General features: G+C 37.8%; 1 protein-coding gene across 2 annotated transcripts in view; it reads left to right on the forward strand.

The window, feature by feature from the left end:
- htr2cl1 (5-hydroxytryptamine (serotonin) receptor 2C, G protein-coupled-like 1) overlaps positions 1-22,831 on the forward strand; it is a 174,527-nt gene that overhangs the window by 145,696 nt on the left and 6,000 nt on the right. For both annotated transcript variants that reach the window (XM_051722998.1, XM_051723008.1), the window contains one exon: positions 11,140-11,777. In XM_051722998.1, the coding sequence (XP_051578958.1) occupies positions 11,381-11,777 (397 nt within the window). In that variant the 5' untranslated portion in view covers positions 11,140-11,380. The remainder of the gene's footprint in view (positions 1-11,139; positions 11,778-22,831) is intronic.

A 22,831-nucleotide genomic window follows, 5' to 3' on the forward strand; every position in this document is an offset into this window, starting at 1 on the left:
GAGAGAGAGAGAGAGAGAGAGAGAGAGCGAGCACATCTGGGCAATAACAATGTGATATCTGGTGGAATCAGATGGTAATACCATGGTACTTTGATATACAATTACCATATTTATGTACCATTCTATATTTGCATGGTGCTTCAAAGTACTTCAAAGAATACCATGTTACTACAATGGTAAATTAATATATGATTACCATATTCATATACTATTTTATTTACATGGTGCTTCAAGGTAATTAAAAAACCATGGTTCTTCGCTATATGATTACAATATTCATATAGCCTGCCATTGTATTAACATAGTGCGTCCAGGTAATGGTACATGTCGAAAAACATGGTAATGCCATGGTACTTTTTTATGTGTTTTCGTGTAGGCTAATATGTGTTTTGATACTCTTTTGGTTGGAAAATTTATTTACCTGCAGAAGTCGTTTACAAGCTGCACACGTGTTGAACTTTATAAAGACCTTCTTCATCATTGGCAAATGATAGGACGCATTTGCAGGTTTTGTTTCCATTGATTGTAGATCCGCTGCAACCAGCATTATCTTTATTTTCCGTGTTATAAAATACTCAGTGAGCTTATAGGCAAGTGAGAGCATGCACAAATGATTCAGCAGCATGCACACAAGCTTTCTAAGGCATTCAGATTGAATCGTGAACCGATTCAGACTGCTTTCCTATCACATGTGACCAATTCATTTTAAAGAACCAACTCAGATGAGCGATTAATTTGTGATTGGACATCTTTAGTTTTGATTCAACACTGGCGACAGTAAACATCGGTTACAAGGCATGATGTAGTGGTGTAGCTTTTCTCAACGCCGCTACCTAGTCAATACAGCTTCACTACTGAAAAGCTACTTGATTTAAAAACTAGCAAAGCTACTGTCTTGCTACTCAGAAATGTAGTTAAGCTAATAGCTTCGCTATTTGTAGCAAAGCTACTGCCCATCACTGTGTATTACATAGTGTAAATATATAACTTGTTTTTTATAAATTAAAAGGAAAAAAGCAATGCATTAAACTGAATGCATAGTAATTTTATATTAATAATACTGTATTTAGAGGCAAAATTCAAGAAAATCAATCATGGATTATGGTAGATTAGTCGTATTACCAACAAAAACCCTCGAGTCTTCATTTGCACAGAACACTGAAGAAAGATTTTTGAGTTTGTTTTGTGATAGTTTAAATAGCTTTCATCAGCAGCTTACTCTGTCATCTCCATAGAAACACAATAAGCGGCTCATCGCGTCTCTTCTCTGTGCGTCATCATTAATGGTGTATAGTAACTTGAAAGGGTCAGACAAGTATGGTATTACGCGAAAGGGAAAATCAAGTGAGCCTGGAGCGCTTAGTGTTCACAATGCACGTTATTAGCGAACCAAACTGCAGGCTGCAAGTGAACCGTATTCAGACCACCTCTCGAGATGGTCTCAGTTTGGTTCACTTTAAAGGGGTCTGAGATCATTTGGATTGTTCACATATGGGCCACAAATCCCACGAACCGTGCTCAGACCCCTGAAACGGACCAAGTGTGAAAATGCCCTCAGTCTCATTATTTCTGGTGGGGCACAAACAATCACTTAACCCAAAATGAATTCAAGGGTTGAATTTGACAGATAATTCCAAATGCTGTCTGTCATTTTGACAGAAATTTCACCTTAGAACGCATTGGTTTCACCACACTTAAGCATGAGGAGTCAAAAATTAAAAAATGGATGCCATGTCCCTGAATGTAGCCCTAGTACTTATAAAATGAAGTATGAAGGAAAAATATAGATCATGACTGAAATTTACAACTCCGTACATCAGAGAATCAGATAAAGAGTTTTTCTAGCACAACCTCAAAAACATGATGCCACTCACAAACATCACTAGTAATTTCATTTGAGCACAAAACAACAATGAAACTTTCAGATCCACGTCAAAAAACTCATGTGATCATAAAAGCAAGCCAGATGTAAGCAAATCCTCAAAAGATGTGCAAGCATATTATCTCATTAACTTTCATAACAAAACTAATCAAAGTGAAAGTTTTGCAGTTATTTTAATCTAATACAAACCAGTGCATCAACAACACTTGGCATACAATTAGTTGAAATGATGAATGGTGCAGTCTAACTAAGCCAACCAGCAGCACATTAGAATAAAATTAGCTTACCAATTAAGTTCACTTCGCAGGTCTGCACTCAGGAGCGGTCATTTCCGAGGACCTATCAGCTTGACACACATTTGATCAAAGCTTTTGATTGGCTAGGGGGCAAAGGCAAACGTGCCCCTCATGCTATCATTGAATGCTTGTTGCACATGCGTATGACATTCTCCATATCTAGCAAATGAGAATGATTAAATGACTTTAATGCAATAGATCTCAATAATTATAGAATTTCTCAAAAGAATATCTACTGTTGTCTGGTATTATGAACAAAAAACATGTTTAAGATGCAGAAAATATATTATTTCTGAAAATAAACTTATGATTATTCAACACATTTCGCACAACAGCGCCACATCTGGTAGGGTTCAGCCTTACTTGCCTCTAATGTAGAGACTCCACTGGTGTCGATTTTAAAGCATATTACCAGTCTAGCTAGTATTTGATGAGAAAAGATGCAAAAAATATAAAATTATAAGCAATATCTCATGGTCATTTAATTAGCATACTGTAATCTCAGACCTTTGTCACACAATCCATGTTTATAATATTCACACATCTGAGGTTCAAGAAAAAGAAGCTGCATGCTCCTATTAGAATTAAACATTTTAAATAAAATAATATAATGAAAAACAAAGGTTGTCTTGTTTATTACATTAGATGCTTCCAGGAATATGGCAGGAGCAGGAGTTTGGCTCTGTAAATGGCAAATTTTGTAAAGCTACAGCTCCTATAACAAACTTCCTACATTAGCTGAGTTATTAGCTGCCTGACCTTCTCCTGTATGAAGAACAGGGAGAAATGGACTGATATGAATGGCTTTCTGATCTTGAAAGGGCAGACTGTTGATGTAGAGACAGATCTGTTAGTTATAATACTGAAAGCTGTTTCACTAGCAGGGCTAGAAATCAATCATGGTATCATTACAATAAGACAAAATTTGACTGTGATTACACTTATTTTTAACAATATATACAGACAGTTGTGCTCAAAAGCTTGCATACCCTTGGAGAATTGGTAATATATGTACCATTTTTTAAAGAACACATGAGTGAGCAGGCAAAACACATTTCTTTAATTTCTTATGGGATTCATATTCAACTGTAGGTTATAACAGAATGGCACAATCATAAAACAAAACATGGCAACAAAGAAAAAAATGAAATGACCCCTGTTCAAAAGTCTGCATACCCTTAGTTCTTAATACTGTGTATTGCCCCCTTTAGCATCAATGACAGCATGCAGTCTTTTGTAATAGTTGTCTATGATGCCCCAAATTCTTGCAGGTGGTATAGTTGCCCATTCACCTTGGCAAAATGCCTCCAGGTCATGCAAAGTCTTTGGTTGTCTTGCATGAACCGCATGTTTGAGATCTCCCCAGAGTGGCTTGATGATATTAAGGTCAGGAGACTGTGATGGCCACTCCAGAACCTTCAACTTTTTCTGCTGTAACCACTGGAGGGTCAACTTGGCCTTGTGCTTAGGGTCATTGTCATGCTGGAAAGTCCAAGTGCGTCCCATGCGCAGCTTTTGTGCAGAAGAATGCAAATTGTCTGCCAGTATTTTCTGATAACATGCTGTATTCATCTTGCCATCAATTTTCACAATATTCCCCGTGACTTTAGAGCTCACACACCCCCACAAAATCAGTGAACCACCACCATGCTTCACAGTGGGGATGATATTCTTTTCACTATATGCCTTGTTGACCCCTCTCCAAACATAGCGCTTATGGTTGTGACCATAAAGCTCTATTTTGGTCTCGTCACTCCAAATTACAGTGTGCCAGAAGCTGTGAGGCATGTCAAGGTGTTGTCGGGCATATTGTAACCGGGCTTTTTTGTGGCATTGGCTTCTTTCTGGCAACTCGACCATACAGCTCATTTTTGTTTAAGTATCATCATATTGTGCTCCTTGAAACAACCACACCGTCTTTTTCCAGAGCATCCTGTATTTCTCTTGAGGTTACCTGTGGGTTTTTCTTTGTATCCCGAACAATTCTTCTGGCAGTTGTGGCTGAAATCTTTCTTGGTCTACCTGACCTTGGCTTGGTATCAAGAGATCCCCGAAAACATTACTTAATAAGTGATTGAACAGTACTGACTGGCATTTTCAAGGCTTTGGATATCTTTTTATATCCTTTTCCATCTAAAAAAAGTTCCATTACCTTGTTACACAGGTCCTTTGACAGTTCTTTTCTGCTCCCAATGGCTCAGTATATATCCTGCTCAGTGCATCCACGTGAGAGCTAACAAACTCATTGACTATTTATACACAGACACTAATTGTAATTTAAAAAGCCACAGGTGTGGGAAATTAACCTTTAATTGCCATTTAAACCTGTGTGGGTCACCTTGTGTGTCTGTAACAAGGCCAAACATTCAAGGGTATGTAAACTTTGATCAGGGCCATTTGGGTGATTTCTGTTATCATTATGATTAAAAAAGGAGCCAAACAACTATGTGATAATAAATGGCTTCATATGATCACTATCCTTAAATAAAAGACATTTTGCATGATCAGTCATATTTTCAAAATCAATGCCAAAATTTCAAAATTTCTTCCAGGGTATGCAAACTTTTGAGCACAACTGTATGTGTATATATATAGAGAGAGAGAGAGAGAGCAAAAATATTTTTTGTTGTGTTCAGACGGCCTTTAGTGATTCTCTCACAAAAGCCTTGTGTAACTATTTCACCTGATAACAACGAGCTAAAATGAAGAGAATCTACCAAGGGCAACAGTTAGTAGAGCAGTTTAGCTTCAGCTGTTCTTTGTTTGATTTTGTTTTATTGTCATTTTCAAGTGTTTTGAAATGCAGTTCATAATGTAGCCCTCTTGAAAAAGGAATCCAGTGACTTGCATTCCATAAAGATGAATTTTCAGTTCTTATGCCACACTTTTCCCTACCAAGATAAATTGAGACTAGAATTTATTTTCTGTTCCATTAAAGTGCTGCATTGAACGTCTGTAAGCAAATAGCTTTTCAAGCCTGCTGGTTACATTCTTAATATATATGCCACAATTCGTCCCTGTGGCCAAGACTGATATCCTCAGCTATGAAAAGCATCACTGAGTTAAACATAACAATAAATTAAGAGATGTGAGAGATTTTTTTCTCGGTGGGAGCACGATTGGGGTCCATTATGCAAGTACGCGCAGAGAGCAATCTGGATATGCATATGTTTAGTCATTGCCCATTGTGTTATTGGGGTCCTTGGGGGATCTGTGTAAGTCTATCTTATTTGTGCCAGACCACACGCATGTGACTGCTCCAGCTTTCCTCACTGTACATTTGATTTAGATTACCATACAAAGCGGGGGGGGGGGGGGGGCTTAATATTAGACTTATAATTCTACAAACATTCACAAAGATTCCTTTACTTAGTGCTGCTGTCAGAGTCACTCAATCTAATCTTTGTCCCGCAATGCCTTACTCTATTCTTCATTTGTCTCTGCTGATCTCTGTCGACAGCACCAAGACTAATTAACTACTCAGCATTTATTTCTTATCCTTATTTCACACATACACCCACCCACTCAAACTTAGACTTGGCTCAGTTCCTGTCAGAAAGTAAATGTGTTGGTGTTTTTTGGTGGAAGAACAATTCAGTCCCATCCAGCAAAGTTGTCTTCCCAGAATTCCCATTAAATGAAAATATTTCAGCAGTTAATTTTCAAATTCAAATATTTAATAAGATAGCCAATTCTAAGGGCATATTCATTTAGACCAGTGTCTGAAGCTCTTTTTTGAAGCTGAATGTCTTTTCTTTCATTTTGCTTTTTATGTTGTCTTTTTTTATATTCAATTAATTAAGAGACTGTAAATCTCCTTGATTAGAAAATGTGAATGTTTATTTGTGGCTTGTAGGTGTATGTAAAAATAGTAAAAATATTCAGTTTAGTCATTGACGATGGTGTTTACGCCCTGACATGAATCGTGAATGTGGCTTCACGATTGCTGTAGCAAAGCAGATAGCCACAGTCAGTGGAGGATGAGCGTTTAAGAGATTTAATGCCCATTGCAATAAATCTGGAACCTATGGTTGCATAGTTCTTTTAATAATCAACTTCCCACTTTGACTTTGTGAAACGTTTGATGTTACTTGAATTGGTGCCATTTCAGTGCATTTCTATCTTTATACTGTGGAAGGCTTTGTTTGGAAAATGTTAATAAAGCATCATTCTTGCATATTGTTTTGTTTTCTTTCCTTATAAGGAAATATGTGCATTTTGACAGGAAAATAAATATATTTAGAGTCAAATTTAGCACTTTCAAAATCTGTGATTAATTGCGTTTAACAATTAAAAATTATGCGACTAATCGCGATTAAACTGACAGCACTAGTTAACTCATTAGGAAGTGTCTGCAATTTTCACCTGGGAATTTGTGGCAGCATTTTCCCACTATGAAAGCCTTAAGGCGCAGTCACACATATCTTTGCATGCCAAAATTCTGCTGGTGAAATACGGTCATCTCAGTGGGAATCTGCATGATCATGAATTTTATCCGATGGACTTCCAGTGGCTAAGAATTTCCCTTTGCAGATTTCACCTGGAGTTTTTTTTTAATTTTGCAGCAACTTTCGTGGCATTGACCAATAGGAAGCTGCTTGATTTGGCAGTGACCTCTGAGTGGGTGGTGCTTCATACACAGTTACACTGAATATAACATTGGACAAGGATTTCATTTTAGTGGCGAGTTTCTTTTAAACTTCACTCTGTCAGATTATGAAGTGCAGCATTAAAAAGAGGCTGATTGGCAGTTATTTTTTTATTTTTTTGCTGATTTCACACACATTTAGCATCCACCCACGTCATCTTCGCCCACAGAATTTCACAGTGCAAAGGTATGTTTGACCGCGCCTTTACCATATTGTAAAACCTACAGCCTTACTCGAACCCAAATGCCAACCCTGTCTTCAACCTTTAGTCTAACACCGGTCGTTACAAGATTAAATACTTGAATTGCTGAAAGGGGTGTGTGTGCATTTGTCCCCGTTTCCTGTAGCCATTCTATTTCATGCTAACTTAACCCAATTCACAGTTACTTGATTGGTTTCTGCTCAAGCTAATTACCCATTATTGGAATGCAGAATCTTACTTGGTTTGAGTGAGTGCATTCTCATCCACTTCATTAATGGAAGATGAAGGAAAAGAGAGAGAGATACAGATAAAGAGAGAGAGAGAGAAAGAGAGAAACAGAGCCCAGATTAGAATTCTCATCAGGTGTAATTTGGAGCCATCATCAGCGTCATTAACCTGAGTTCATATTTCAATGTTCTCTCTAATAAGCTGTGTGCTTTTTGCTTGTTTTGCACATCACCTCTAGTTCAGATTGCACATCACCTCTAGACAGAAACATGCTCTACGCAAGTACACAAACACAGACATAAATGTTTGGCCAACACATTGCAAGTACATGGTCCTGTTGTACATATTTAGCATTCTTGCATATTTCTTTGGCTGTAACAAACCTAAGTACTCAATACGGAGTGTAAACATGTTTATAATATCTGACTTAAATAGCAAATTTTGCTGCTTCCGATTTTGCGTACTGTCAGATTATGTACTGCATTTGATGAAGAACATCCTTCATTGCAATTAATAAAGTACGTTCTTTAGGTATACAGGTGACTAGTACAAATCTCGCCAGAAATATTAGGCCATTAGTACTCCTTTGACATACTACTTGTTGCATACTATATAGTAGGGAAGTACGTATATTCAGATGCAGGGATTCTCTTCAAACTGGAAAGAGAAAACTAGCCATAGAAGAAGACAGTGTAAGGTAATGCCAGGTCTGCTATAGCACCCCTTGTGGCAATGCTGAGAATGCAACACATATTTCCATTGAATGTACTTGTTACCAATTGCATTCTGAAACATTTCGCAAGGCAGCAACATACCAAGCTTTCATAGTTAGAAGTGATTGCGTTCACGAATGTGCTTAGTGAATGTTTCTGACATTGCACACAGATACTTCTACTTTTGTGCCGTTTCAGAGGACCTTAATACTGACCATTGTTTCTTCTTCGGTTGAACCCATAATGCAACCCATACCGTTTATTATTCCTCTTTACCCAGCAGAATGTTTCCCAAAGGAGATCCTCTAATCTTTTAAAATGTGACCTGAGGTGCCACATTTAAAGTCTTGTGGCTTTTATGCACTTTCTTTCAGTTAGGCTGCGTGTGTGTGTGTGTGTGTGTGTGTGTGTGTGTGTGTGTGTGTGCGCGTACGTGCGTGTGTGTGTGCATGTGTGTGTTTAATGTACAGAAAGTGAATATATAGTGATTTATTTATTGTAGGGCCGTTTTACTTTTTGCTGTTGTCTTCTTTATCTTTGGTCTCCAGAGAGGAGGTGATCTACCAAGGACTCTGCTGCGTCTGAAGAATATTGCAATTCTATTCTCTATTCAGATGCTGGGAAACATGTCTGTATATCATAAAACTGCTGTCCCCTGCAGTGAATAAACCTATTTATTAGCTTTGTAGAGGGAAACAAGGACAGGTTGTGTCATTTTTCTCTGTGTAACTCACGTTTTCTGTTTATAGGGGACAATCTCTGCAGTTAAAGAGAGAAATGGCTTTGTGTCACCTTGATTTACTTAGATTGCTTGTTAAGTTTTTCTTTTTAGTTTACTTGTAACAAACTGCAAGAGGCAACCAATCAATATTTTCATTTTAAGAAGAAAAAAAAAATTATAATCTCATAGACTCGTTTATGTTATATCCTCACTAACCTGTTAGTCATGATGGATGGCAACCACTGAAGAAGTGGATAAAATGTTCAAAAACCTAATGCAACATAGGCTGTGTCTGAAAACTAAGGTGCCTCACTGCACAGTCAGTCAGTTACTTCACAGGTACCATTTGCATATGAAGACACCTTGTCAGGATGCTGGTTTCTGAAAGCCTTCCAAGTAAGGATGGGAATCGTAAGGAATTTAACAGTTCCAGTTCCAATTCTGATTCCTCTTAACAATTCCTGATCCTTAACGGTTCCATTAACTATTTTTTTTTTATTATTTTTTTTTTACATTTTTAACAATTGAGGAAGAAATATTTGGAAACAAAAAATGCAGTTCTTATTGGATTTAATGCCTTAATTTACGGCCCAAATGATGAGATGATTTATTATTTCTACTGAACAGATTCTTACAAAAGGTGTGTTTTTCAAAGACTTTTTAATTAAGATATTTTATTAATTTTTATAAAATACCATTAATTACAACAAAACTGAAAATGTGTATCTTTATCTACACATAGTCATATCAACAGCCACCCAGTAATTACTCTGATTTCAATTTCACAAGCCTTATGTACACGACACAGTAACAGTTCTTGGTTAATTTAGAATCAGAATGAATGACTTACGATTTAGTAAGTTAAACCAGTTGACACTTACACTCACCTCGCTGTATGTTTTGCAGTGTGGATTCAAGGGTAATTTGTTTGGGAATTGGGTTACACCGGTTATGCTGCACACTGTAGATTCAAAAGAACTGGCTCTTAAGAGTCATTCGTTTGAGTATCAAACTACACGTCTTGCTTTGTGTTTCACGCTGTAGATTCAGTGGCGGGGCAGCACTGCTTTTGAATGATAGTGCAGGAAACACTGTCAGAGTATTTTAGCATGCCGTTGTGTCCGCATCTGCGGAACAATACACGTTCAAGAACCGTTTATGGAACCGAAAGTCCTGAAAATCATTAGGTTATAGTGTGTTTTTAAAAATGGAACAAGTTCTGAATAAGAATAAGGTTCTCTGTTCCCAATCCTGCTTTCAGGGCACTATAATGACATGTCTAATTATCTAAAACAATTTCAAGTGAGCTTAGACTTAAACATGCAAATATTTAGTTACTACAAAGTTAACTTCTTGGTAGAAATGGAGTCATAAGTAAAACATTTAAAAAAAAGAAGAAAAAAAAAAGACAATTAGAAACAAATTACTGCTTTCAGCCGCTCCCTTCAGACAACATTTTATTCTTTCAACCAACCACTGAATCACACACACACGATTTTGGGAAAAGCATTTAAGCCTAAGAAAACTGACCATATGAAAGCATCTTATTATGTGACACAAACACTGGATTCTGACGTGCCTTTCTACCTCTATATACAGCCTGTGAAGGCATAATTTTTCAAACTTCGTCTGCAGCCATACTCGGTGCATGTTATGACGAGATTCATCTTGTAGCTCATTTTCAGCCTTTCTCTTTTGGTTGTGTTCTCTTAATAAAAGCATGTATGGTTTGATGTGTCCCACAGAGCACTGTGGGTGTAACATGCCATCAGTCTCCACCCATTATGATGCACAGGATAAATAATGGAGTGAGCACTGCAATTACTGAAGCTAATTAGACATGCCGTTCGGTTCAAGCACAAAGTGACTGGCTGGACGAAGTGACAATTACCCACTTGTTCATCATGATAATAATGACATTTTATCCCATTACCTTTGATAGGTGTCTTAAGTTATTAATAGCTGCTAATTTAATGAGGAATAACCTCAGAATCTGTAAATTATAGCTCTCAGTAGGCCACTGAAGTGAGGTGCGACAGGTTAGCGGAGACCCGGAATGTAGCAAATAATTTTTTAACTTGCGAACTCAATTACCCTCAATTACCCTGGGGCAGGGTAACTGGTTTCCGAAATGGATGGATCTTCCCGTGACTGATTGTCTGTGTCTCTTTCAGTATAACGATGAAGATATCCTTACTGTGACAACTGAAAATAAATTCTGGAAGCCAAGTCGAAAGTGCTTGTCAGTCACCCTTTAGACATAACCTAATGCAAAGACACTGTTCATCACAGCCCTGAATTTTGTGAGGCTTTGATTCCTACTATTATTTTTTCTGAGCAACTGTCTGTGGTACAGTGACATTTCTGTGTGTCTCTAACCTCAAAGTGAATATTTTTGAATTAATTATTATTCTATGTGATTTTTTTTTTTTTTTCTGTGTTTTTCAGATATGGTCTCTGTGAACAAGATCCTGAGGCACAAACTAGAAACAGGAAATACTATGGATATCCTCAGTGCAGTAGATTTCTCCTTCACATAGCATTTTGAGTGGATTGCTTCACCCTTTTTGTACACAACTTCCAAAGTTCTCTTTCCATAAGTGGCAATCAACGGCCATGATTGGAAAGAGTTCAGATTGATACAGTGCCTAAAGGGGACAGAGAAGAGAGAAAGGTAGCCACACAGAGTATGGGGGCACCTGGCGGGCCAGTTCTGGGTGGATTCAGTTCTACAACATCTTCCCTAGACATCGTTGGCTGGATGGTGTGGCCTGGTAATACCACCATGAGTTTGAACCAGAGCTTCTTTGGGACCGAATACAGCTTCAATCTCTCCGCATCATCCTCCTCTTCATCCTCGCCTCATGGTGTGGAAAGGGAGGAGCTAAAGGAAAAGAACTGGCCAGCCCTATTGATACTGGTGATTATCTTCTTGACAATTGGAGGGAATATCTTGGTTATTTTGGCCGTTTCGCTGGAAAAAAAGCTGCAGAATGCAACAAACTTCTTCCTGCGCTCGCTTGCGGTGGCGGACATGCTGGTGGGAATCTTGGTCATGCCTATCTCACTAATTAACATTCTGTATGGTAAGAACACAATTAACATTCACTCTACTTGACCTTATCACTGCTAGACCATTGACTGTAGTGCAGGATTTGGCTGGAGTCAGGACCATTTCTGAACATTTTGGCATCCTAGGCAAGATCCCTATTCGTACCCCTGTCTGGGGGGGATTGTGTGGCAGTGGCCTCCTCTTTGGCGCCCCCTCAGCTGGTGGCACCCTTGATGACTGCCTAGTTCGCCTATGTCTAGAAACGGCCCTGGATGGAGTGGTGGATTGTGGGTAGATATTACTAAAAATATTTCAGGTTGTTCTATAGACCTATGAGGAACTGTTTCTTAAGGAGTGTAAAAATGCAAATGGAAGGCAAACTTTAGAATAATGCATCCCACTAGGAAGTTTTTTATCACCTATCATGTTTTTGATTGTGAAAAGCCACTTTCCTCCATGATGTAACATCCAGAGTAGCATTTCCCATTAAGACCCAGGGGCTTTTCAGTGGTGTGAGGCAACCCTTCTCCTCCAAATAACACGGCTCATTATACAAATGACAGGACATAATCTACCCCGGTTAAATAACACATTTAATTGGTCTCTTTCCACCAAAACTCAAGAGATGATACCCTTATATAAAAAGAAAAGATGGTTGATTTAGTTTGGAGATTTTACATGAATTTAATTATGTGTGGTGCAGAGCACCGGCAAAGTTAGAAAAGGTAAGTGCCAGAAGTGGCAAGACTTAATGTCTTTAAAGCTCTGTAAAGTATTAAATCTCCCTTGACAGGGTGTGAGAGATACTGAAATAGAGACAGGAAGAGAGAGACAGGCCGTGGGAGGCACATTGAGAGAGACAGAAGCTTGTTTGGCATTGCTTTGCTTAGAAGCCCACAGAAATATCGCCTTTGGCAGTATTCAGATCGTTTTCAGGTCCAGCCGCCTCTGAGCAACTGAGCTGTCTGCTTCAGAGTATTTCTGGCTCTTGCTTTCCATATAAGGGGCCACACTGCCCATCTCTCCCGCTCCAGCTTTACCCTCTGCCTCGACAATCTTTGGGCCAAATGTTTAGCCGAACTCTCTCAGACTCCATTCTGTATTGATTATGGAAGATGTCCTAGCTTTAAATGATCTTCACTTGATGTCAGCTGTAGATAGTGCACATGATGAGCTTGCATTTGTCCATTTGAGAGGAGAGAACATTATTGATTAGCAGAAAGAGATATTGATCAGTTCAGCAGCCTGCAGAACCTCTGAGCAAACAGAGCATTGGAAAAGAGGCGATTTAGAGGCGGGAGAGTACAGACTGTCATACATGCATGCACAAAGACACACAATGGAATGCATATAGATTCATGTGTGCACACATACCACATACAGCAAAAGCATCTATTTATAAACATAAGCATGCATTCAACATACAAACACATGCAAATGTTTATACATTGGGGTCCAAATATCTGAGACCACAAATTTTGCATTTAAAAAAAAAAAAAAAAAAAATGTATTACACATTTGAATTTAGAATTCACATTCTAATACACATTACAAATTGGGTTATCAGCTATTTGAAAAAAAAGTTACCACACACAAAAATTAACATAACTTTCAGAATTTCTTAGTATTTGCACAATGTCACAAATCTGCTTACATGATTAGTTACATACTGTAGAAATAGTGCAGAATCTTAGCTATGCAATAACATTTCTTTGTTTTAACATGTTGTACATTTTAAAACTTTGTTTGTTTCCAGGTTTAAATGAAAAAAGAAAATGCAGATTTTCAGCGTGGCCACAGATTTTTGGTCCCCACTGCGCATATACTGTACAAAACAATAGCAAACTTTTTGTGTCATACCCATGCACTTCTTGGGTTTTGGCTTTTTACAACCACCGGAGAAAGATACACCTACACACAGAGATTGAACAGATAGAGATGGAGTGGAGGGACTCCGCTGCATGTCTGCTTGTTGTCATAAACAGTGAGCCTGTGATGGCCATTACCAGCAAGCTGTCAGAGCAAAATATCATCAACTGTTGGAATGTGTGCACTAAGACACCCACATGCCTATAAACGCACTCTCACACATGAATGAATGCTTTCACACTCATACACTCAGGAACGCCTATCCTCACACAAACACATAAACACATGTACACACAAAATGACATAAAGATTATTTTCTCACTGCAGATGATGTGAAAGTGATGGATTTTACTCACCTCATTTCATTTACAGTGTCTAATAGTGTGTGTGTTTTTGCATGTGTGTGTGTGTGTGTGTGTGTGTGTGTGTGTGTGAGAGAGAGAGAGAGAGAGAGAGAGAGAGGGAGGGAAGGAGGGAGGGAGCAATGTAGCTGCATATTAAAAAACATGTGGGTGTTTGAATGTGTATGTATGTGTGTAAGGGAGGCAGATATCGTGATTAAGCAGGCATGAGACTTTCATAAGAAACAGCCATCTGACCTTGGAGGTTGTTTCAGTCAGTTTAATCTCGGTGTGAGTTGGGTTTTGAGTTCCAGTGTATCATCCCAAAAAGAGATGAAAAGGAGGCTGAGATATGAGGTTTATGATGGAGTGGCATGACTTGTCCACATGTATTACTGTCTGGGGAAAGCAAAGAAACCATATCTTTGTGGTAAGACAGAGTAAGACAGGGTGATGAGAATATCATCTGAGAAAACCATTAGAGTGATTATATTTTCCCTTTGGGGAAAACATTAATTGTGACAGTTTCCTGGTGAAATGAACACTAGAGGCTCTAAAACAACAACAGTTACTTTTATAAACTTTCATACAAATCACGAGTAAAACGGCAGATTATCAGTTCATAAAAATTTACTTTTCGGCCTGTTCCTTACACAATGCTGCCTTTATGACAACAAAACACTTTTACTATAGTGCATGACTTGTAAGATGATCAGGGCCAGCCCGTGGGTTTATGAGGCTCTGGGCGAAATTATGAAAATGGGCCCCACCAGTGTAAATATTTCCTTAGAACAACTGCAAAGTACTGCTTAGTTTTTTGTTTTTGTTTTTAAGAGAAAGCACTCAAAAATAAGCACTCTGCAGCTCAGTAGATGAGAAATAACATTATTCCTCAACATGAAGATGTTAGGTTAAAATGTACATGACAGGATGTGACAGGATTTCTTCACTATTTTAAGTTTTCCACCATTTTAGTCACCTTTCAACTTGAGAACTACAAATAAACTAGTGTCTCAATGAACATGAGGTCATGGAAACTGCAAGTATAATAATTACTGGGAATCATTTTACAATAAGGTTCTATTTGTTAACATTAGTAAATGCATTAGGTATCATGAACTAACAATGAACAATATATTTTTACAGCATTTTTACAGCATCTTGGTTAATGTTAATTTGTAAAATCACAGTGGTTCATAGTTTGTTCATGTTGGTTCATATTGCATTAATTAATGTTAACATATATAACTTTTAATGTTAAAAATGCATTACTATATGTAGAAACATAAGCCAAAATTATTTTGTAAGTTAACTAATGTAGTTAATGTTAACAAACACAACCATATTGTAAAGTGCTGTTTAAAATAGTTTTAGATGAAGAAAGTATGTCACACCACAGAACACTGTTGACAATTCTTGAAATTTCATGTCATCAACCCACATAACATTGCATAAAGGTTTATTTAGTGCAAAAAAAAAAAAAAAAACTAGAAAAAAACAAGTTGGCCAGAAAAAAAGTGAATAAAAGCAAAAGTGAATAAAAGTTAAAACATCAGTGAAAATCAGGTAGCTGCTGCAATATGGGGGGAAAAGTATGTATAAATAAAATTATTTAAATGGAGCCTATAAACACAACACCTCGAAAAATATATAAATACATGTAAAGTATAAACATAAACCTCTTAGAGAGCAGATTTGTAGATAGGATAGTTTGGTTATTTTGCAGATTAATTGCTCATATTTTTACTCTGCGTGAGTTTTTTTTTGGGTCGGCAGTGTCTGAATTCCTTCCCCAGATTATTCTTGACAAAACGTGACAAGTCTTATGCTTTGACAAGCTCTGTTTCTGCCATCCGTTAAGCAAAGTAAGCCGCAAAGACTCAAATAGCCACAAGTTATATGTTTAATGACTTATTTTCTGCATTTCTGTCAGGTGCATTATTCAGCAGGATGTGCATTCTGTGTCTAATAATACTGTGATAAGAAGTAGCACTAAAGTACCCAGCAATGCAATGAGGTATAAGTAAATTTAGCAAAGTACTGTGTATTGCTTATAGCTTTACTGTTTGCTGATTTTATATAAACTGCTATTATTGTAATTGTTTTAACTTTCATTTATTTGTTGTTAGGTAATTATATAGAGCACATCTTATTCTTAATATGTTGTTTTTGGTTATCACAGACATTGTAATTTGTATGTTCAATGATAAGTTCTTGCATTGATTGCATGAGCTATGAAATACTTAGAGCTACAGGGAATTTCAAAATAAAAGTATCCGATGTTTCTTACGATGCACTTTTCATGGGGCCCACCAGACATGTTGGGGCCCTAAATGGACACTTATATCATGTGTAGGATGGGCCAGCCCTGAACATTATACATTTTACCATTTGCACTGCATAGCCAACTACATTTATAAGCTTGTTCGAATGTGGTCAAATTGTGCAGTAGTTCAACTGATAGAGCGTTGCACTTGAGATGCAAAGGACAGGGACGCGTCCTGACACAACTGAATGCGAGTCGACACGTGAGTCAAAGGTGTCATAGAAGCACCACAAAAACGACATGATTGCTTCAGCAATTGCGTTGACATTTGCGTCACATTTGCCTTGATTACACAAACAGTTAGGTTTAAGGTTTTGGGTAGGGAGGTAGGTAGGATTTGTTGATTTAAAACTCAACAGAGCATTAACCTCCAAAACGTCTTCTGTTTTTCACCTTACATTTGCTTTTTATGACACTATAGGTTAGGTTTAGGTTTAAGGTTTAGAGTAGGCAGGTATGTTTTATTCCTTTAAAATTCAATACAGCATTAACTTAAAAACCTCATCTGTTCAGGAGAAAATGAAACTTGCTTTTAGCACCACTCAGTGGACATTTCACCTCTGAACTGCAGTGATACATATAAGAAGCCACATAATATCATTTTGCAAAAATGTGACCACAGTTGTGTAATTTTCATGAGATCAGGCTCACTTATACTCTCTTAGCCTTTAGCCCTTTTACACCAACAGGATGCCTGTGCCAGAGCCCGTATTCAATCTGGTCCTATTTTTACCAAAGTAAAGGTGGTTCTGGGCTGTAAAAATTGGCACTGCTCTGGTACCTGCTAGTCTTCAACCATGTCAGTGGCCGAGGGGCATGATAATGCCCTCAAAATGTAAAGGTTCTAGAGCAACAACAACTTAGTCTGGTTAGACTGACGATTACAAAACTAGATTGCTCCCATTTTTGTCAACAAAGCTCTCTAAACTGTTGTGATGTGACACACATTTTTTTCTATTTCTGATATTTTGTCTGAATTAAATTACTTTGGATGTTAAAATTTAACAGGAAGAGAGTATAAGAGAACCCATATTTAAAACTGAGTGAAAGTATGTTTCTGGCAGTGTGTGTCAGTCATAAGCAAAGCCATGAGCCAAGTTGTTTATCACAGACATCTTAAAAATGTTGAAAGTCAGAGCTTAATGAGTTAATTGCCTTTCGGTCAGTTATATCAGTGATGCATAAACATAAACAGATGATTTTTCATTTTTGTATTGTGTTTCAACACACCATCCATTTCTGTCTGCACTGAGATAGAAATTAATCCACTATACATGTAAATCCAGGCTCAGTTATCAGTTGTTTCAGTTAATCAAAGCAAGATGCAAAGGGCCTTATGCAGCTGGACCAATCAAGTGATGAAAGGCAGTTATATTGAGGAGTGTGTGTATGTGTGTGTGTATGTTTCTATCATCAACATGCTGATTAAATCATATGTGACATGAGAGAATGTATCGCCCGGTGCCATGTTAATTATGTTTCGATTCGTGCCACAGTTCAGTTAAAAATAGTCCAGCATGTCCACTGATGATGAAATTAACAGTTGGATGTGCCATAACTTTGTTCAATTAAACAAAGACAAAACAGAAATCATCGTATTCTACAAAAAAAGACAAACTGTTTAAGGTGAAACTTTCCTTTACTCCAGGGGTCCAAAGACTAAAAATCAGTCAGGAATCTTGCTGTTATTTTAGAATCAGATCTTAGTGGCAGTAGTCATATCAAAGAAATAACTAAATCAGACTACTATCATCTAAAATTTTTTGCAAGAATTAGGTGCCTCATATCCAAACAAGACTTAAGATTAACTTCTTCACGCATTCATTGCCAGCAAGATGAACTACTGCAATGGGCTCCTCACCGGCCTTTCCAAAAAGACTATTAGACAGCTGCAGCTCATACAGAATACTGCTGCCAGGATCCTGACCAGAAATTAAAAAACTGAGCATATCACCCCAATCCTCAGGTCTTCACACTGGCTTCCAGTGACATTTAGAATAAAGTACTATTACTCAAAATTGGAAAATTGAGTCTTAAAAAGGTTGTCTCTGAAAATTGCAGCACTGTTTGGATACAAGGGAGGGTCTTATGCACTCTTTTTATTTTTTTTTTTCCTTTTCCTGTTAAAATGTGCAGCCATTTAGGGGCTACAAAGGAATTAAGCCTTCATTTGGGGGTTAAATCCGACTAAATCTCCAGCCCCATGCTTTCCACCACACCTCCAACACCTTTACAGTATATCCCATTTCTTTCTCTGGCTTCTTATTTAACCCCGTAATCTGGAACCTCATGGATCTGTTGCAGTCATTTTTTTCTCATTTAGGGGAAGTGTAATCACATGTACTGTGGGCTATATCAGTGGACAGCAGAGTATGAATGGGACCACCCAGAGAGATATGGACAAATACACGAGGAGAGAAAACCCCTTGCTCACCATCTGTGTCAAAACATTTGCCAGTCTTATGCTGGCAAAAAAAAACTGTTATCATTAATTTCACTAATTTGGCTTTAGATCTCCAGACAAGCTGTCCTGAGCTCCACAGTGTGGTCTGGATTTGGTCCAGTCTCATTCTGCCCATGACTGGAGTGCCTTCACTTGTCCTGGGCGCCAATAAAACATAAAATTGATAGTGAATCAATTTGAACCCTCAGACATGCCCCTCGAGACCTGTAGAACATTCTGTAAGAGTACCTGACCCTGCATTAGAGCGTGTCCTCTCTGAGGGACGTTTTCATTTTGCCACTTCTGTCACCTAAAAGCCTATCAATTGAAGTCTGAAATTTTGTATTAAAGGCATCATCTCTTGTCCCCATCTCTTGTTTCGTTCAATGTTTTCTGAACTAAAAGTTAGCAAAAGTTGAATGTTGGTCTTCAAAAAACTCTTGATAAATTTTTTGTGCTGTTTGCTAAGAGCAAGCCACTTCTGTCACCTAAAAGCCTATCAGTTGAAGTCTGAAATTTTGTGTTAGAGGCATCATCTCAAATCTCTTGTTTCATTCAATGTTTGCTGAACTAAAAGTTAACAAAAATTGAATGAAAAAATCTTGATACATTTTTAGTGCTGTTTGCTAAGAGCAAGCATCACTAATACTTTTGTTAGTATTGATAGTTCCATCACACTATGAATTTGGCAACAGTAGGAAGTTTTGTTGCTGAAATCGGTCTGTGCTTGCCAAAATTCGAATCACTTGCCCCCAGTGGCTGAAGATGGAAGTGTTGTTGAACATATGGGCACGTGTGAGCTCCAGTTTCCGGGTGAAATGTCCAGAGTGACGCCATAAGTGATTTGTTTTTTTAAGTTGTAAATATTGTAATACAGTCAAAAGGAATGCATATTTTATTAACTCTGCTCCATAAACCAAACCCCAACCATAAACCTAACCATCAGTGGAGTAAAAGTTTTATTTTAGAGTGAAAATGCAACCTTCAAATTGCACTAACCATTGTTTATATGAACATAATTACTTCCCACAAGACCAGAACCTATGTCTCTGAGGTTGCTCACACAAAAAGTTCAGTAGCGCTAGAGGGAAATGTGTCCACTCTTAAATTGATGCAAAAATGTCTGCTAGGGGCTGATAACGGCACTTGTCACGAATTCGGCTCAATGGGGTTGATTTCAAGGTAAATGAATTTTCAGAAGCAACATGTTGATATCTTGTGTGATAATATTGATTACTTATAATCAGTGTTAGGGATTGAACAACCCCCTAACCCTAAGTATTAAACTTGTCCCACACTGTTTGTGCTGCGGACATCAATGGTATCTCAAATGGTACCTCATGCAATTTGTTGAGCCCAGGGGCGCAGATAGTCCCGAATAATTTTTCTCTAGCACTGAACTCTTTCTCCCTCATCACCGTACCATGCGTCAAAATCTTCCTTTATCTGACTTTTTGCTATCATTGCTAGGAGCTCTGGCATCGCACCTCCCTCACTTTAATACGAGTAGAAAGTTGCCGGACTCAGTGGTTGTGTTCACAATTGCATACAACCATACTACTCTTATTGTTTCTGCAATATATACTCACTGAGCACCTTATTAGGAACAATATGGTCCTAATAAAGTTCCCGACGTGGTCTTCTACAGTTGTAGCTCTGCCTCATATCCGCCTCAAGGTTCGATGTGTTGTGCAGTCTGAGATGCTATTCTGCTCACTGCAATTGTACAGAGTGGTTATCTGAGTTACCGTAGCCTTTTTGTCAGCTCGAACCATTCTGACCATTCTCCGTTGACCTCTCTTATCAACAAGGTGTTTCCATCCGCAGAACTGCTGCTCACTGGATGTTTTTTTTTTTTTTTTTTTTTTGCACAATTCTGAGTAAACTCTAGAGACTGTTGTGCATGAAAATCCCAGGAGATCAGCAGTTACAGAAATACTCAAACCAGCCCGTCTGGGATCAACAATCATGTCACGGTTGAAATCACTGAGATAACACTTTTTCCCTATTCTGATGGTTGATGTGAAGAATAACTGCTCCTGACCTGTATCTGCAGGATTTTATGCATTGCACTACTGCCACATGATTGGCTGATTAGATAGTCTCATGAATTAGTAGGCGTACAGGTGTTCCTAATAAAGTCCTCAGTGAGTGTATACTGTAGATACGTTTGAAATAGTAAGAGTCGTGTGCTAGTATGCTATTCCAAACAGCAAAAGTAGAGTTGCCACCCATTCCGTAAAATACAGGATCGTCCTGTATTTAAAGATGAAACAATGCGTCCCATATAAAATCAATACGGGACACGATTTGTCTCGAATTTAAGCTGGTCTGATGGCGCCATGGCGAAATCGTTCAAGAATTTGCTAACTTTAAGTCACAAGCCAGGACATTTGCATTTTTTGCAAAACTCTTTTTTTAAAGACCTCATGCTATGAATATCGCAAACTTTGCCAAATCTAGCAACTATTTTTTTTCTTTCTTATAAGCACCTATTTAAGCATATTTACAGCATGATAAATAAGCTAAAATAAGTTAAAAACACCAGACAATCATTAATAGGCTATAAAACTGCCAATTATACACAATGTGCATTGAACTACGGAAAGGTAAAAGGGACAAAATAGTGTTTTTTTTTTTTTTTTTTTTTTAACTATGTTTGAAAATACAGTATTAAAAGCACACAATTTCTGATCTTTAAGCAGCATGTCTGAGGCTGAAACAAAAGTTAGTATTTTACTTTTAGTTTAGGTAATAATTCAATATTAACTATATAAATACCTTATCACCTCACAGATGTAACATTTTAAACTTTTATTATTAAGGGTCAGATTCACTATGGATGAATTGCAGCCATTAAAATTGACAAAATTTTGCACGCACTAACTGCGCTCGTTTAGCGCCCGATTAACTAAATTATGCAGATCAGGCAATGGCACAAACGCATCCACAAAATCGTTACTGAATGCAATTTGCACGTGCATTTCTGATCTTGTAGTCCGATTCTGAGCGCAATATAGCCGAGAATGCCACAGACCACCGTATTTGACCCCTGCCAGGACTGAACAGCTTTAAACATGCAGAACATCTGCTTGATGACACCGAACATCTGGATATACAGTATGCCAGTTTATAACGTTCATCAACATCATTGGATGAGTATTTGATTAATTACTGCTGAAATGATCAGTTAAATTTTTTTTCACAAACATCTCTTTAAGTAAAACTCATTTTACCGCCAACTTTCATTTTGCGGTAATCGCCGGATCCAAATGGTAAATTGCACTGAGTTTTGTGAATGAAGCGTAATCTTTAATGAGTCTGATTTACATAGAAAGGAGGCGTGTTTGCGTGGAAAGGAATGACAATGATTTCATTTAAATATTGAAGACGACGAGCAATTTCAGCACTGATTGCACCTGCTAAATGTGATTGCGGTTGGATAGTGAATAAGACGCAGGTATTTACGCTGAAATACCACGCGCAAAAGTGCCGCAACTGTTTAGTGAATCTGCCCTAAAATGTTTTATATTTCAATATTTCATCAAAGGTGGCCCTATGTAACCACAGCAGTCTGGGCTATGCCCCGAATATCCACTGACCCTAGAAACGCCCCTGGAATGCCATAACATTTTTAAGCAATCACTTGCACTACCTAACACTCTAGCATCCTGACAACTTTGCACAGGCAAGCACTACTCAAATTTTCTTCAGAAAATGTACAAATGTAGTTTATTCTCAATATTTTTGTTATGCAAACCATTATAATAGAAGATTTCAGGTTTTATCACTGTAGACCAAGTATGACTGTGTGCCTTTCTCTATTTCTCTCACTGTCACTCTCTCTCTCTTTCATCCTTGAGCCTACACAACTCTAAATGACTTGCTTTTTACATAACCTGACTGGGTCTTAATGTTGGTTATGTCAAGCCTTCGACATAACACAGCCTTGTTTAACTGTCTTACCATTTTGCCCTCTATCTCTGTCTCTGACTTTTTCTTTCTTTTTCTCTTTCTTTCTATCTAAAAAGACCAGCTTAAACAGCATGCAATTCCCAGGCTGGTCTAGACTGGTTAGTGCTGGTTTGGTGCTGCTTTCATTAAGAATG

The sequence above is a fragment of the Myxocyprinus asiaticus genome, chromosome 2 (assembly GCF_019703515.2).
Source record: "Myxocyprinus asiaticus isolate MX2 ecotype Aquarium Trade chromosome 2, UBuf_Myxa_2, whole genome shotgun sequence".
NCBI lineage: Eukaryota > Metazoa > Chordata > Actinopteri > Cypriniformes > Catostomidae > Myxocyprinus > Myxocyprinus asiaticus.